This window comes from Dermacentor albipictus, chromosome 1, assembly GCF_038994185.2.
Source record: "Dermacentor albipictus isolate Rhodes 1998 colony chromosome 1, USDA_Dalb.pri_finalv2, whole genome shotgun sequence".
Classification (NCBI taxonomy): domain Eukaryota; kingdom Metazoa; phylum Arthropoda; class Arachnida; order Ixodida; family Ixodidae; genus Dermacentor; species Dermacentor albipictus.
Genome location: NC_091821.1, coordinates 178,858,836 through 178,875,153, shown reverse-complemented (window position 1 = coordinate 178,875,153; position 16,318 = coordinate 178,858,836). Strand labels below are relative to the sequence as shown.

Below are 16,318 nucleotides of genomic sequence, written 5' to 3'. Positions count from 1 at the left end.
CATTCTTTAATGGAACATGTTGCTAGGCTTAGCTGGTTCACACTTGCAGGTGTAACAAGCGCACACCTTAATTGGGACAGTGAAGTAGACACAATTCTGGGTAAGAGTGAAGACAGTTTGTGCACAAATTAATGTCAAAGAATAAGAAGGCATGCATCAGTGACACATCTGTATTGTTGCACAGTAATGAAGAAATATTTTTAGAAAGAATGCTAAGAGTTTTTTCGTATGCATTGCAAGATGACTATAATATTCCTGGCCTCCTATGCGCCGTGTAGTCTGCGCACCTTGTTTATATGTGTGCTCTATGCTCCGAATAAACTTTGTTGCGAGTTAGTGCTTGTCTTTTGTCTACTTTACTGTCCAATCTAAGGTGCGTGCTTGATAAACCTGCAAGTGCTTTTCATTCTGGCTATCTAGTTTTCATGCAAGGTTTTAAAAGTTCTGCGAGTGTCTGTGTGGCTCTGTTAGCAGTTACCACCAGCTCGTGACAATATTATTAGGGGCTGTAGCACACTCCTTTTAGGAGTGTGTTACATATGTTGCAGGAAATGTCAGACCCAACTTTGCCCATATATGTAGATCAAGAATGTGTAAAAATGACTATTCATGACAACGGTGTGCATTTTGCATTTTTGTGACCTTGGGCATCGCAACCTGCCATTCTCACTGCTACCAATAACTGATTAACCTGTTACCCTCATCCACTCATCACAGCAAGTATGTAGCCTTTGAGGTTTTCAAAGAAAGATCTATTTTTTTTTAAGGGAACTTTTGTGGTACTGGGCAGCCCTTAAAGACAATGCTTGTTCAAAGGGTGCTCAGTAAACTCGGTGGAAGCATGTGAAAGTTGCATTGGTTGCTTCTAAAGTGTACTAGTGCACACAGGCTTCTTCCGATCCTTTATGAGCAGCCATGATGAAGTAGAAGTGGGCAGCGAAGATGCACGTTCCCCTTTAATAAAAATGGCCTAGATGAAGTGGAAGAAAGTCACTTTTTTATATTTTACAATGCGTTTCTCAGCTTTCAGGTCCGACTTTCTGTGAACACCACCTGATGATGAACAGACTCATTGTGCATTAGGCACTATATGATTTTGCCTGTGTTCTTAAAATGCTTAATAGACATGGTAGTTTTTAAAAGCTACTTTGAAAAGATTTTTCAAACTGAAGACCTGTGTTAGTGTAGTTAGCTGCTCATTCTGCCAGTACTATTTTAGTTTGTTTACAAGTATGTAGCTTGTCTTCACCATGCGCTCCAGTGTCATTGAGCACTTACCAGTGTGTTGCAACATATTGACCCTGCCGTATAGTGCATAACGGGATGAAAAGGGAGGGCAAAGGGATGCTGAAATGTTCCATTCACTGTTCACCTAATTAACCTGCATTTGTTTCTCTCAAGTCAATTGCTCATTCACTCAAGATATTTTCTTGCATTTTCCCTGCTTTGTATTCAGAATTTATCCCTTCACACATAACTTCACATTAAAAAAAATATATATTAAATTATGGTTTTTATGCCAGAACAACAATATGATTTATGAGGCACACCCCCCTGCAGTGGGGGACTTCAAATGAATTTCGACCATCTGGGGTTTACACCGTGGTCATGTAAAAGCATGTTCGCTCATTTCTTCTACATAGGCATAACACAATTGCACTTTTCCTGTTAAGTGCAGCAGTAGTGGGAAACTGCCCTGTTTTGGCTCAACCCTATGGAGCCATCTTTTGAGGCAACAACTGCTGTTTGCCAAGAGCTGGCGTTTTACAAATCTGCATACGTCTCGTGCCAGTTTTACATTATTAACAGTATGTGTAAAATAGCGATTGTAATATATTTGCCTGCCTCGTACTCTCCCGATTACTTTCTGGGATACTTTTGCACGACGTCTAGTTGAAGTGATGGCTTATACAGTGAATGCGTGCCGAAAGTGATCGAGAATCGGGGCCCCTCTGCGTGCATGGACAAACAATAGCACGTGAAACTTACTTATCACCAGTCTAACACGCCACTGGTTGCCAATGCGTTATTTACCAATGGAGCGCTAAACAATGTGCATATTGTTCGTGCTACATTAAGGGCAAAACAGAGCACCGAGTACTGGCAACAGAAACAATTGGCTAGTAACAGGAAATTTTACTAAGCACAACTTTGTGCGCGTAAAAAGTCATCCACCACTTGTGACTTCACGGCTGGCTGACCGTCAGAAAAGCGATAAAAGAAAAAAAAAGTAAATTGCACAAAGGCACACACGCAGTTTCAGTCTCGAACTTGGCCAAGCGTCTCTCTGGCGCATCACCGGCGTCACTTGCTTCGTGCCGGAGAACTACAAAAGCGTTCACCCCAGGTGCAGGGGGCTAATGCGCGGCCTACTTCACCTTGATGAACTGATGCTCCAGGTCGTAAATTCCAACGGCCTGTTTCCCTTGTTCGTCGTACTCGGCCCACTCCTTGCTCTCGAACTTCACTTCGTCAAAAATGGTTCCACTTTCAGCAGCTGTAGCGGTGAAGCCATCCCTGGCGTCGAAAGCGACCGGCTCCACGCCGCGGCACTCAAAGACGATAACGGTGACAAACTGCGACGAGTTTTCAGCATCGTACGCCTGTATCTTGTCGTTGAGGACATCCATACTGTTCTCTCGGCTGCACAACTTGCATTTCAGCACTAAATTGGCATCGCCGCGACTACCTTTCATTGGCGATCGGTTGGCGGCCTCGACAGTTTGCCAGGCGCTAGTTTGCTCGCCACAATTCATGCATTTCAATCGAAGGTGCCACACGCAGTCTGGGCACGGCTTGAAGTTTGCGAGGTTCTCCAAGTTCGCTCGAAGTTGTAGTCCGATCTTCACCATTTCTTACTCGGTGTAAAATATACCTTTGCAGAAAATCTGATGCCGAACAGCCTGACTTCGTTCGACCCTGCTGAGTAAACGTTCGAAAACGATTTGGTTGTCAATGGCGCTGGTACTTTCGGAATGCTTTCGACCTGCTCGACTCCAGACCATAGATCCAGACCATGTGATGATGATAGTGATCTAAAGAAATGAAAGATAATTCAACCATTTGATGACCCTTGCACAGCACGCCAGGGCTAGTTCAACAGATTTGCCGCTAGGAACAGAATGTACGGGAAGAGTAGCGCTAGTTATGACCCGTTCGTTGTCGTCTGCTTCCGCGATTTGTTCCAATGCTCCTGCAGCCTTTTTGGCAAACACAGGGCGCTTGTATTGGTGGTGAGTGAATAAATCCACAAACACAAAAGGAAAACATCATTTGCGAATGTTTTGCGTTTGAACAGTGAGGTTAGAGGAGGAGGAGGAGCGCTGCAAGAAAGGTAAACAACGAGCACAGGTGGCAGCTGCAATGCTAGACGGCATAATTAACTTTCACTTTCCTAGCCTCCGTAAGAGACTGAAAAAAATTGTTTTAAAAATTCATAGCATATACTAGATTTTTTAGTTGATTACAGATAGCCTAATATCAGAAAGGACATTAGGATTTGCTGTTGTGTGCAGTAATCCAAGACAGAAGATACGGTAAAAGTTTTCACATGTAATTCCTGCGTCCGATGCACGACCTACTGAACTACAGACCTGCACAGATCTCCCTCCTCCAGCACGCCTGGTCTAGTTCGCCCCTTTTGCCGCTAGGGAAAGAACGTACGAGCAGAGTGGCGCTAGTCATAACCTGTTCGCTGTCGTCTGCTTCTGCGATCTGTTCAGCGCTTGTCTTGCCATTTCGGCAGGCACAAAGCGCTTGTTTTGGCGGTAAATGAATAAATTCACAAATATACAAAAGAAGACATATTTGCGAATGCTTTGCGTTTGAATAGTGAAACTAGAAGAGGATGAGCGGTGCAAGAAATGTAAACAACGAGCATAGGTGGCCACTGCAATGCTAGATCGACGGCATAAATTTCCCTTTCCTAGCCTCCTTAAGAGACTGGAAAAATTGTTTAAAAAGATTCATAGGATAATCTAGCTTTCTTTAGTTGATTACAGACAGCCTAATGTCGTAGATGACATTAGGATTTACTACTGTGTGCCGTAGTGAAAGGAAGATGATCTGGTAAAAGTATAGTAAAAGTATTCACTAGTAAGTCCTCCACCCGATATGTGCAATAGTCTGATCGATTCTGTTTCAAGGGAAGGTGAGCATATCTTGTTTTTAATATCGTTGGATGTCTAGCTCAGTAGAAAGCTTGCAAAAAATTAAGCGATCCCAGTGCTTTAAAACGTGCTGCAGTGCAGGCCTTAAAAATCGTGTCACGGAACTCTTTTCAAACTGTAAAGCTAACTTTTCCGCGTAGTACGGCGGCAGCATAACGGTGGTGCTGAAGATACGTACGCAGTGAAGCTGTGTGCGTAATTCACTTTTTGAACTCGTGACGCATTCACGGACAACTTTTAAGAGTTAAAATGAGTGGTAATCGTTCTGTCGTCGAACATTACGGTGGCTTCAAGTTTCTAAAGAGCGCAGACGCGAATTTTACAACGTGTGCAATGAAACTGTTGGGTACGTTGCGAACTCTATACACAATGCGATTTATAATAATCTCCTTTAAAAAGGCAGTGGGAGCGGCTATTTAACGCTATTTTAGAGAGCAGCGGACTACACGCTCCGACATTTTTTAGGTTCGGTGAGTCAACTTTTGGAGCCAAGTGACCGATCAAAGCCTTGTGACATCTCTGTCACTGTGTTAGCAAAAATCGTCAACTAGAGAAGCAGTTCGTCGCAACACAACAGCTGCCGTACTACTTACAACGCCGCACAACAGCCCACCTCGTAGCAGACGAACAGGTTATAAAAGCGCCACCTACGGCCGTCGGTCGAACGAAAGTGGGCGCAAGCTGCTCCCATAGAAGCCGGATATCTGTGCAGGTCTGGAGTTCCAGTAGGTCGTGGTCCGATGTGTGCAAATTGATCGAGTTCGCTTCAGGGAAAAGTGTGCATAGCCTTTGGTGTGGAAGAGCCTTCTCCTTTTTGCGTCCAAGTAACTCCGGCGTTAGGTGGCGTTAGCAGAGCAACACTCGCGCCATCTCTCGTACTACCCTGCCAGCATACCGACCGTTGCAGTAAAGCCACGCGGCGAAGCCGGATTAAAGGAGACGGGAGCTATGCAATAAAACTACATATTAGGGGCGCGTGAGAGTCGAGCATCCCTACAGGCCCGACCAGCTTTTATATATATATATATATATATATATATATATATATATATATATATATATATATATATATATATATATATATATATATATAGTGATCTCTCGTTAAGACGAGCTCAGTTAAAGGGCCCCTGAAACGGTTCGGACAAATTTTGTAGGCGCGTAGGGTACAGCTTAAGTAGAACAGTCGCACCACGATTTCAGTAAAGCGTTACGTATTAATGGAGCTGCAAGCGATTAGAAGTTACCCTCCTCCCTAGCTATGCTTTTCCTCCTCAACTCGCTCGCCGAGCCAGCGGCGCTAAGCTCCGCCTTCACTGGTTCAGCGTCACGATGCGACGTCACATCGCTCACTTCCGGTTGTTTAGGAACACGCCCCCTCCCGCGCGAGACCTCTCCGCTAGCCGCTTGGCCGTCGACCGAGAGCTATCGAAGCAGCGTGCGTTGCGAGCATTCTGTCGTAACGCCGAACGTGTCCGGTACTCCGCTAAAAACAGGCAAGCTGGTCATTTCGGCAAATGACTGGAGGCATAAACTCAAGCTGATGAAGGAACCTTAGCGTAAACGTACGTGAGCAGCCTGATCGGTCTGCACGGTCCAGACACTTGCTGGCGCAGCGCTTAACCAGTCAAACAAAGCGCTAATATTGTTCTAACCAAGTGTAAAGCATTTTAAACATTTATAAATCAACGTGTTGATGATTACACTCCTGCGAAAAATACACACCAGCAGCAAAGAATACACTTCGTTGCTGCTACTGTGTATGGTTGAGCTCTGTGCCACCAGGTGGCTGCACTGTGCAGACCGTTCACATTTGCCGTTCTGCTCATCTCGTGGCTCATCCCGGCACAGTTATAGCACAGTCAAGCGGCCAGACCCTGTCCCCTTGCGCTTGCGTTTGCCCTAATACTGGACTCGCGGTTTGCAGGTCGCTAGGTTTGCAGTCCACAAGGCAACAAAGTCGAATCATAGTGCTCGCGAAAAGACTGAGACCGACTCTGACCGCGGAGCTCTCGTCAAAATGGAGTACGTTGTAACACAAGCAGACGACACTTGCTGTGTGCCGGAAGTGCTGAAGTGTACTAAAAAACTATTCTTGTGTATTCTCTTTAAGTTATTTTCTTTTTACAAAAACAAAGTAACTAACATTCCAACTATTACGAGCATCATTTGTTCACCATAAAGTTGGAAAAATTATCAACCACGCGCCCTGGTCAGCCAATCAGATAGCTCGCCCATGTGACGTAATATGGGTTATTTGCATCATATGGGTAGGGGCGGCTTAAAATTCCGCCGAGCAGTGCGCTGCGATCGGCAGCGATGTGTATTTTTAAAACCTTATAATAAATTACACGCTTTACGCAGAGCACTTAGATGCATCAAATAATGATCAGAAGAACCTACTCTAACGACTCAGTACGTTTGCAGAAAATCGCCAAAATCGTTTCAGGGTCCCTTTAAGCCGAATTTTTGCATATAACGAACATGGGAATGCGTGTTTGGTTTTCCGTAGACTCAATGCACAAAAAAATCTGCTTATGACGAACCGTTTCGGACATACTCTTCGGTTAAGACGAACATTCGGAGTGACCGCCACCGATACCGATCATGGAGGCTAAGGTGCCTTGATGCGCCGCGCCCAGGGGCGCGCGCATCGAGGCACACTACTGGAGGCCTGTGGCGCACATCACCCTCGGACAGATGCGGAAAGAAGAGGAGGAAACAAAAACAGTGACGTTTCATTTCGTGGACGCGGGTGACGCGCAAGCGTATGGGTACTATAGCGCACATGAAGCTATCGGCCCTCGGTGCGCCTAGACGCCTACACTGCCCGCATCGCAGACTATATTCAAGACAGGGCTCGCATGGTCGCGCCATACGCAGCAGCGACCGGAATGGAATGCCCCTTTGTAAACACTCGCTTACTAACGAAATTAACAAGCATGAACACATCAAGCTCGAGGACTGCGTACGGTCTTTGTCAAAATGCTGCGATGAGGAATCGCGGCAGCAGCAGCGAGCGACGTGACCTGAGTGCTGTCTATCGCTTAAACACAAACTGTGTGGTGAGAACATAGCGCACGCAAACCTACGAGCCATCAGTCCACCTAGACGGTGCACCCTAAGCAGATCGCTTTCAAAAAAAGCCCGCGCGGCCGCGCGCGGCCGAACAAAACCGTACAACGCCCCCATCCCCCCTTGCCCCGGTGCTTATGCACGCGACAGAAGACGGCGTGCTTCCTCCCCCCTTTCACCCCTTGCGCACGCGAGATTGAGCCGCCATCGTCGGCTCACCGTCGCACGCTTTCCATCGCACACACAGCATACGGCGCGCGAGGACGATCTTATCACGAGGCGAACCCGGTAGCATATTTCCAATTGCTAGTAGGTACAGTGGGGCGTGGCACTTGCGGAGACGACGGACGTTTGCGCGCATGCGCGAGTAGGAGCGGGTGCGAGAGAAAAATTCGGGGACTTTTGCTCCTTGAATATACGACTCTGCCTAGGCACTGTATACGGAGGAGTTTCTTAGCGCGTATTATATGCGCTTGTCCCTAGGCGCGCCGACAGAAGTCGCCGGGCGCGGTAGTGGTGAACCTAGCATCGCAAGTTGGCGGCTCGATGCAATTATATTTATTCAATCGTGTTGTTTGCTTACTAAAACAACGTGTCACTATTTCGCATTATTGCCGGCGCCTCCAGGACACCAAAGCGGCAAGGGGGACATCAAAGCTAGAAGCTGGACTGGTCCGTGGGTTGGGGCTCGCAGAGTCCTGCGCGAGCCAGGGGAGTATAAGATCGGCTGTCCGCTATTGCAGACAGCCAATTTTTTATGCGGGCACCCCCTGGCACGCTTCGGCCCCCGCGGCCCCAACCCACGGGCCGCCCTGCTTCTAGCTTTGATCTCCCCACTACCGCTTGGGTGCCCCGGAGATCCTGCGCCGCCTGCTTTAAAGGTGCGCTCCTGAGGCCTCGGTTTGCCGGTTACATGTGCCCTCCTGGAGCAGTGCTTGTAAAAATGCAATCTATCGTCCGCGACTAACAAAGTGACACGCGTCTTATACAACACAGTCAGAACCTTGCCGCTTCAGAGACATTGATCACTAAATGGGGCGTCCGTGCCGATTGTCTCACAGCGCGTGCAGTCAGCGGCGGAGCGTAAACAGACTCGACCTTCCTCCGCCATGCCGGCACGCCTAGGGACAAACTCACGCTACACGCGCAAAGGAACTTCTCCACCGTAGTGCCTAGACAGAGTCACATATTCACATAGCTACGTCACGCAAAAAAAGCCTAATAAAAGTTCCGTGCATCGTGCTACTAAGCTACGAGCATCGCACCTGTGTTGCAAGTGAAGCGTGGAAGATATGCAATGATTAACACCGGCTATTCGGAGAAGACCGAGGGGACGACGGCGACGACAACAATTCGATTGGGAGCCCAGGAGCCATGCCGCTCCTTGAATAGGATGCTCGGCCATGCTGTTGAGCGCTTCCGAACGCACATTTTTTCTAGACGTGACCAGTGCATGTAGTCTCAACACTTGTGCTGTGCTTGCGATTGTGTGTACCGCGAGTATTCATTGTCCCGGAATGTGGAGTGTCATGCCAAGATATGCCTAATAAGTGCTGCATGCCCAATTGCCGGAGCAATTACATGTACAAATCGGAGCAGAAAAATCATGTCTTCAAGTTTCGGCAAGATGAAGGAGCCCAGAGTGCCTGGATTAGGGCGCTTCCACGTGCAGGCTTCATTGTATTACCGCTCTCCAGGGTAAGATGTTCAGAACTTCTTTAAGTAGTTACTTTTTAAAACTACGGAAAGGTTAATTGCTCAATTACAGAAAGTGATGATTCCTCATAGTTCGATGCCTGCGAAGATGGACACAAATGTGAATTTGTGTTAAGGCACCTTTTGTGGTGTAGCACGAATATATTATTGAAGAACTACTGCCTCAAGATGAATGACAAGATATTGCATGCTAATGCTAAGGCAAGGAAGAGAAAAGCTGAAACTCTGCGCATTAAGACAGCTGTTTCCTTGTAAATAGCTGCGCGAATGTTTTATATCCCATTTTAAACTTGTTTGAGTTGTAAGTTAGTGGACTACGGTAATTAGGGCGAAAGCGAAATTATTCGTTTAAGCATAATCCAGATTGGAATAAGTACATTTGTCCCCAATAAAATAGTTCATACGCAATTGTGAAGCTAATCGAATGCGTTATATTCATCATTGCCGCGCCATAAAAACCATAAGTACAAAAATACAGAAGGAAAAGTTTTTATGGATTCAATTTACTTGAAGTAATATATGTATGAAAGTGTGAGGTATAATAATAATTCACAAAAAACGTACATTACAAAGACGACAAAGAGCGACGCCATAAAAAACTGCTGGCATCAATACCTGCTCATGGTTTAGAAAGCTGTTTTGTATCTGTGCCTCTAAATAAATGCTTTGTAATGGTTCTGCTGCTCGTTCCGCAGTTTCGACTGAAGAAAAAGAGTGGAGTAGTTAATGCAAGCATACTGCTGCTAGGTGAAGCAAGCCGCGATCCCTTCATTTAACCCGTATCCCTAAGGGCGCCTCCGGCCTCTTCTCCGTGACGTCACTCGCCGAGCACTCAGGCCTTCTTGTCTAGGAGGTGTTGGCAAAGGCCCCCAGATTTTCTCTCTCATACCCGCTCTTACTCGCGCCTGCGCAGAAATGTCTAGCGCCGTCAAAAGCCCCACGCCACGCTGTACCTACTAGCAATTGTAAAAATGCAATCCAGTACGTCCGTATCGCAAACAAAACCTGTAGCAACTGCTAGAGGAGGTCAACACAGCGCGCCTCCACTTACGTTCTTCCTCCGCGACGCTTCACCTCGTTCCCATCAAAATATGGCAATGGAACTGCAGGGGCTTCCGCCCAAAGCGGGAGAACCTACAACTCCACATCCAAAACTTAGACAAGCCGGAAATTCCGGACATCATAGCACTGCAAGAAACGCTAAATAAAGTCTAACTCAGAAACTATAAAACATACGAAAAAACGGGAGCGCAAAACCCGCGTGCGGTTGTCTTGGTCCACAGAAACCTGACCGCCGTCGAACACGTAATAGACACGAAGGATGCGGACTGCCTCCTCGTGGAAATAATTCCACAGAAGAGAGGACAAGCGAGCCTATTTATTCTCAACGTATATAGCGCCCCCAGATCGAACCACCCCCCGATAATATAGGCAGTTAACAAAACACTCAGGCTCTATGGACACAAGCCGCTATTATTAGTAGGTGACTTTAACGCCAGAAACATGCATGGCCTGGCGCTACAAAATAAACAACAAGAAGGGCACGGCAATATCGAATTACATCCAAGACGAAGGCCTAACTTTACTGAACGATCCGCTACAACCCACGCGGATAGGAAACAGTGTGCAGACGAACGCCAGCCCCGACCTCACGCTCAGTAAAAACGTGGGAGAAGGGAAATGGAGGAACACCGCATGTAGCCTATAGGCAGCGATCATTATATAATCGAAACCACTATCCCGGCCAAATCGCTAAAAAAGAAAGGGAGGAAAGGGATCACGATCACCGACTGGGAAAAATTTAGGCTCATCAAAGCACGAGACGAACCCGCCACCATAGATGACCTCGACAAATGGGTTGAACAGCTAGGCAAGGACGTCAAAACCGCAACCGAAAGCATACCAGTAACAGCGGAAACACACGCAATAGACAACAGACTACTACACATGTGGTAAGCACACGAAAGCCACGACAACGGAACTGCCATGACGAAAAGCCACCGCGCGCCGTACACGCACGTGTACACATTCGGACGACGCCAGGAGCAGTCCACCGTAAGCGTTGTAACGACTTTGACTCCACTCGATTTCGCAGGTAACAGTCTCCTAGAACATTCCCTATATACTTTTCTCCGAGCCTGCCGACTCACATTTCAAATGCTCGAGCACAGCACATGGGCCGACAGCTTCGAGTCGCCTTCAAGCAGCGAGCGCACGCGTGGCGCAGTCGTGGAGTCCCCCCCCCCCCCCCCCCCCCCCATGACGCCACACGCGAGAGGGCGCCATTGAAAGGTCTCGGGGCTAATAGCCACGTTTTTCAAAGTTGGCGCATATCATTTTGTAGTTGCCACAGAGAGAGAACGGTGACAGGGCCGCAGAAACGTCAGGACGGCCGACAGGGGACGTATTCTGAAACGTTCGCCGCGGCGAACTTTTCGCACTGGCCACGCCTCCGCCGTAGCGGCGCGCGCTGAATGGCTGCTTTGACAAAACCGGAAATGCACTTGCGCCACCTGAATTTCCGGTTTTGTCAAAGCAGCCATTCAGAGCGCGCCGCTACGGCGGAGGCGTGGCCAGTGCGAAAAGTTCGCCGCGGCGAACGTTTCAGAATACGTCCCCAGGATGGCGCGACAAGCAGTCCGCATCTTGATGCAAGTGGCCGGTCTTGTATACAACTGAATAGTTGTATTCTTGAAGGCTCAAAGCCCAGCGGCCAAGGTGCCCTGAAGGATCTTTGAGAGACGAAAGCCAACATAAAGCGTGGTGATCAGTGATGACTATGAATTGGCGGCCGTACAAATAGGGGCGGAATTTACCCACTGCCTAAACGAGAGCCAGACACTCGCGTTCAGTGATGGAATAATTGCGCTCAGCAGAGAAAAGAAGGCGGCTGGCGTAGGCAATAACACGTTCTCGCCCTTGTTGTTTCTGTACCAAGATAGCGCCAATACCGTGGCCACTGGCATCGGTACGGACTTCTGTTGGGGCTGACGCATCAAAGTGAGCAAGGATGGGCGGTGACGTAAGCAGCCCAATCAGCTCGGTGAAAGCACCAGCTTGCTCAGGCCCCCAAATGAATGCAGCGTCTTTCTTGAGGAGCTGACTGAGAGGGCACGCAACGTTTGCAAAATTTCGGACAAACCGACGGAAGTAGGAGCAAAGGCCCAAGAAGCTGCGAACATCCTTTTCACATGTTGGCACGGGAAAGTCTTTCACTGCCCGTATTTTATCGTGATCAGGGCGTACACCAGAAGAATCGACAAGATACGCGAGCACAGAAATTTCCCGATGACAGAAGTGGCACTTGGATGAATTTCGTTGTAGCCCCGCCTGACGGAAACCAGATAGGATCGTCGATAGGCATTTGAGGTGTGTCGCAAAAGTCGGCGAAAAAACGACCACGTCGTCCAGGTAACAGAGGCAGATGAACCACTTGAAACCGTGTAGGAGGGCGTCCATCATTCGTTCAAATGTGGCCGAGGCAGTACATAAACCGAAAGCATCACTTTGAACTGCTACAGGCCATCGGGAGTAATAAAAGCTGTCTTCTCGCAGTCTATGTCATCGACGACAATTTGCCAGTAGCCGGAGCGAAGGTCGATGGTCGAAAAATATTGTGCTCCATGCAGACAATCCAGGGCATCGTCAATGCGTGGTAGCGGATAGACGTCTTTCTTTGTTACCTTGTTGAGGTGTCGATAATCGATGCAAAATCGCCAACTGTTGTTGTTCTTTTTAACAATAGGCGATGCCCATGCGCTGCAAGAAGGTTCGATGATGTCTCGAGAAAGCATCTTGTCAATTTCATGTTGGATGATATGTCGCTCAGTAGGCGAGACGGGGTAGGGTCGCCGATGGATTGGGCTCACATCACCGGTGTTTATTCGATGTTTTACTAGAGACGTTTGTCCTAGAGAGCGCTCTCCAGGGTCGAATATGTCCCAGTATGAGGCAAGGAGGCAACGTAGTTCTTGAGCACGCTGGGGCGGAAGATCGGGAGCAATCATTTTTGTTAGGGCATTCAAGTCTGAAGGGACAGGGGGCGAAGCAAGAGTTGAACACGAGGAGCTGTCACAAGTCAAAGCCGAAATGTGGTAGTAGTCTCTGGCTGGCGTTATTTGCGCCAGGGACATTCCGCACGGGTGTACTTGTGTACAGAGTCCAAAGTTCACAAGCGGAAGGCAGGACGTGTTGTCCGAGATGGTAATGACGGTGTGAGGAAAAGCGACGTTATGCGAGAGCAGGACATCCGGATTAGGGGATACGATGTAGTCACCGTCTGGTACAGGTGGAACGGGGGAGACACCTATGTGGGTAACGGCACGGTGAGGGAGGCGAATATGCTCCGTGGAACATAGCCGTATCGGAGCACTATCGGGAGGGTCAATAGCAGCAGGTAGAGCGAGTTGCACAACACCAGCAGAACAGTCTATCAAAGCGGAATGTGTAGACAGAAAGTCAAGGCCCAGGATGAGGTCGTGAGGGCAGTGCTCTAGAACATAAAATAAAACAGAAGTATGATGTTCGGCGACACTCACGCGAGCCGGACGCATGCCAATAACGGCTGGTGTTCCACCGTCGGCGACTTGGACCACAGGCGACGGAGCAGGAGTGAGGACTTTCTTGAGACAATTCCGAAGCTGAGCATTTATCACAGATACGTGCGCGCCAGTGTCAATCAGAGCCGTAACAGGTACACCATCCACGTTCACTTTAATGAAGTTCCGATGTGTGGGCAAGGTCAGAAGAGGATTTTTGCGTCGGGTCGGCTTTGCAGCATCACCTCCAAGTGCTGCACCCGTTAGTTTTCCGGAAGGGTGCGCTGGAAGGAGCTAGGGGACGGTGATTAGCGAGATGGGGGCGATCGGGAGAAGCGGCGACGTGGCGAAGGAGAGCGGCTAGAGCGGATAGGAAGAGAAGTGTCGCCAGAACTTGCTGGATGCGTTTGCGGGGCGAACCGAGGAGCAGCATGAGGGCCGTGGGATGCGTGGTAGGACCAGGGGGTCGAATTCCACGAAGACCGGCAGTGACGCGAAGTATGGCCGATACGTCCACAAGTAAAGCATATAGGCCTGTCGTCTGGAGTACGCCATTCGGCCGGGTTGCGATACCGCGTTGGGGCATTCAGGTTGCGGGTGCGTATGACACTGCTGGACGAAATGTAGTCAGGCTGATTAACTGAGCAAACGTTGGCCAATTCTTGGCCCACGATGGGCTGTATCAATGAGACGGTCGCCTTGTAATTGTCGGGGCCATGGGTTGGGGTCATGATAGGAGATGCGGCTTCTATTTCACGTCAGATGACATGGAGAATGTTATCAGAGGGATTGGGTGTGGGCGGACTGTGGAGGTCTTCGCAAGTGGACGTAGCAGCCGTGTTGGGAAGGCGGGGAAATGGCTGTGCAATGCGGCGACTCTTGGCTTCTTCAAACCGCCGGCATTCGGTAATGATGGCTTGCATGGTGGAAGAATTCTTGAAGACAAGAAGATGGAAGGCATCGTCTGCTATGCCCTTAATGACATGTGCAACCTTATCAGGTTCGGACATCTTCGGATCCACTTTGCGGCACAGAGCGAGCACGTCCTAGATGGAAGTGAGGTAGGATTCAGTGTACGTCTGGACACGCGAAGCGAGGTCTTTTTGGGCGGCGCGCTGACGTCCGATAGGCTTGCCAAACAAATCTTTGAACTTCTGTTTACAAAGGTCCCATCAGCTGGTGATTTCCTCCTCGTGGGTCTGAAACCAGACGCGTGCCTTGCCCACGTGGTAAAATATCACATTAGCGAGCATGATGGTGTGGTCCCAGTGGTTGCTGGCGCTTACCCGCTCATATAGTTGAAGCCCGCCTTCAGCCTCAGTGTCGTCGGTGCCAGAAAAGATTCCTGGGTCGCGGGGTTGTGCACGGTGGGCGTGGGTGCCGACGGGCCCGAAGCATCCTCGCCTTGAGCTGGCATTGTAGATGCAACCAAGGAGCGCCCGCTGCGTAAATCCGTCTTGATAATGATCCCGCAACCTCCACCAAAAATGTTACGGGGTTAAAAACAGTCAGACGTATATTTACAAGATATTTACAATAATTGTAGCAGCTGACAACATGGTAAATTAAATTATGGGGTTTTACGTGCCAAAACCACTTTCTGATTATGAGGCACGCCGTAGAGGAGGACTACGGAAATTTCGACCACCTGGGGATCTTTAACGTGCACCTAAATTTAAGTACACGGGTGTTTTCGCATTTCGACAACATGGTAGACAGCGCGCGAAGTTCAGAGCGTCGTCTTCTTCCGACCATGATTAAAACATCTTCTTCGTCAGCGTGTCACAATAATGTTGGATTGCTACTTAGCGCGTCGGCTGGCGGTGCGACGCCCCTTTCTCTCTCTGTCTGTCAGTCTCTCTCTCTCTCTCTGTGTGTGTGTGTGGTTTTGGTGGAGGGGGCCCGCAAATACACCAAAGGTGCCTCGAGCGGCTGCGCGAATGGCCACGCGGGCTTCTTTCACGCTCGGAAAAAACACTTTTATGTAGCACGTATTGAGCAACAGAAAGCTGTGTCGGTAGTTTCTCATGTTGATCTGCCATTTTCTCATTGACGCTTATCATCTGGTTATAATATTTCAGAACAGAACTTAATTAATTAAGACTAGTTCTGCAATTGGGCGGTATGCAAAAAAAAAATATCTTAGTATCTTCAACAGGTAACGCGGTCTTCATTGCCCGAGCATGAGAGCGAGATAGTCACAGCCCTACGACAGGAACTAGCGGGTCTCCGAGCGACCATACAAGTGCTTACAGCGCAGCTTAATGACGCGAAACAGGAGATTCAAAACCTTAAATCTCCCAAACAAGCACCACCCCAGGAGACAAATGTAAAAGTAAGCACAGCGAAACGCAAACCACCTCCGCTCCCAGAGATGGAAGAAGAGTGTAATGTACCGCAAGACACCCTAGATGAAATTCTGCGCCTCACGCGAGAGAACCTACAAAGTATTCGTACCCTAGCAAATCGTGTAGAGGTTGTCGAAAACAAAGTCGCCATAAAAATTAAAAACAAAGCTAGCCAGCCACAACAAATGGACACGACTACGCAGCCTTCGGCGCCAATAAATTCCTCACAAAACCATCATGGCTAACACGACACGGGATACTTTAGAAATTTGGCAGTGGAATTGCGCTAGCTACGCGAAACGCAAATCCTCGCTGCAACAGTACCTCAAAATTCAACCCCAAAGACCGCACGTAATACTATTACAGGAAACCCTATGCGAAACCCTCACGCTCTCAGGGTACTGCACCGTCTCAAAAAGAGAAGGGGACGCCAGGAGAGGCATCGCCACGCTCGTTAGTAGAAAGCTCGCGC

At 48.6% G+C, this 16,318-nt stretch overlaps 1 protein-coding gene across 1 annotated transcript; it reads right to left on the bottom strand.

The window, feature by feature from the left end:
• Positions 1–2,116: 2,116 nt before the first annotated feature.
• On the bottom strand, positions 2,117–3,090 carry LOC139052849 (CXXC motif containing zinc binding protein). Its single transcript, XM_070530002.1, has one exon. It carries the CDS (start codon positions 2,850–2,852, stop codon positions 2,370–2,372), a length of 483 nt encoding a protein of 160 aa, XP_070386103.1. The 5' UTR covers positions 2,853–3,090; the 3' UTR covers positions 2,117–2,369.
• Between the last annotated feature and the right edge of the window lie 13,228 nt (positions 3,091–16,318).

Bases quoted from the DNA above. Each gene is read 5' to 3' on its own strand.
- LOC139052849 (XM_070530002.1), bottom strand. From the start codon at position 2,852: ATGGTGAAGATCGGACTACAACTTCGAGCGAACTTGGAGAACCTCGCA.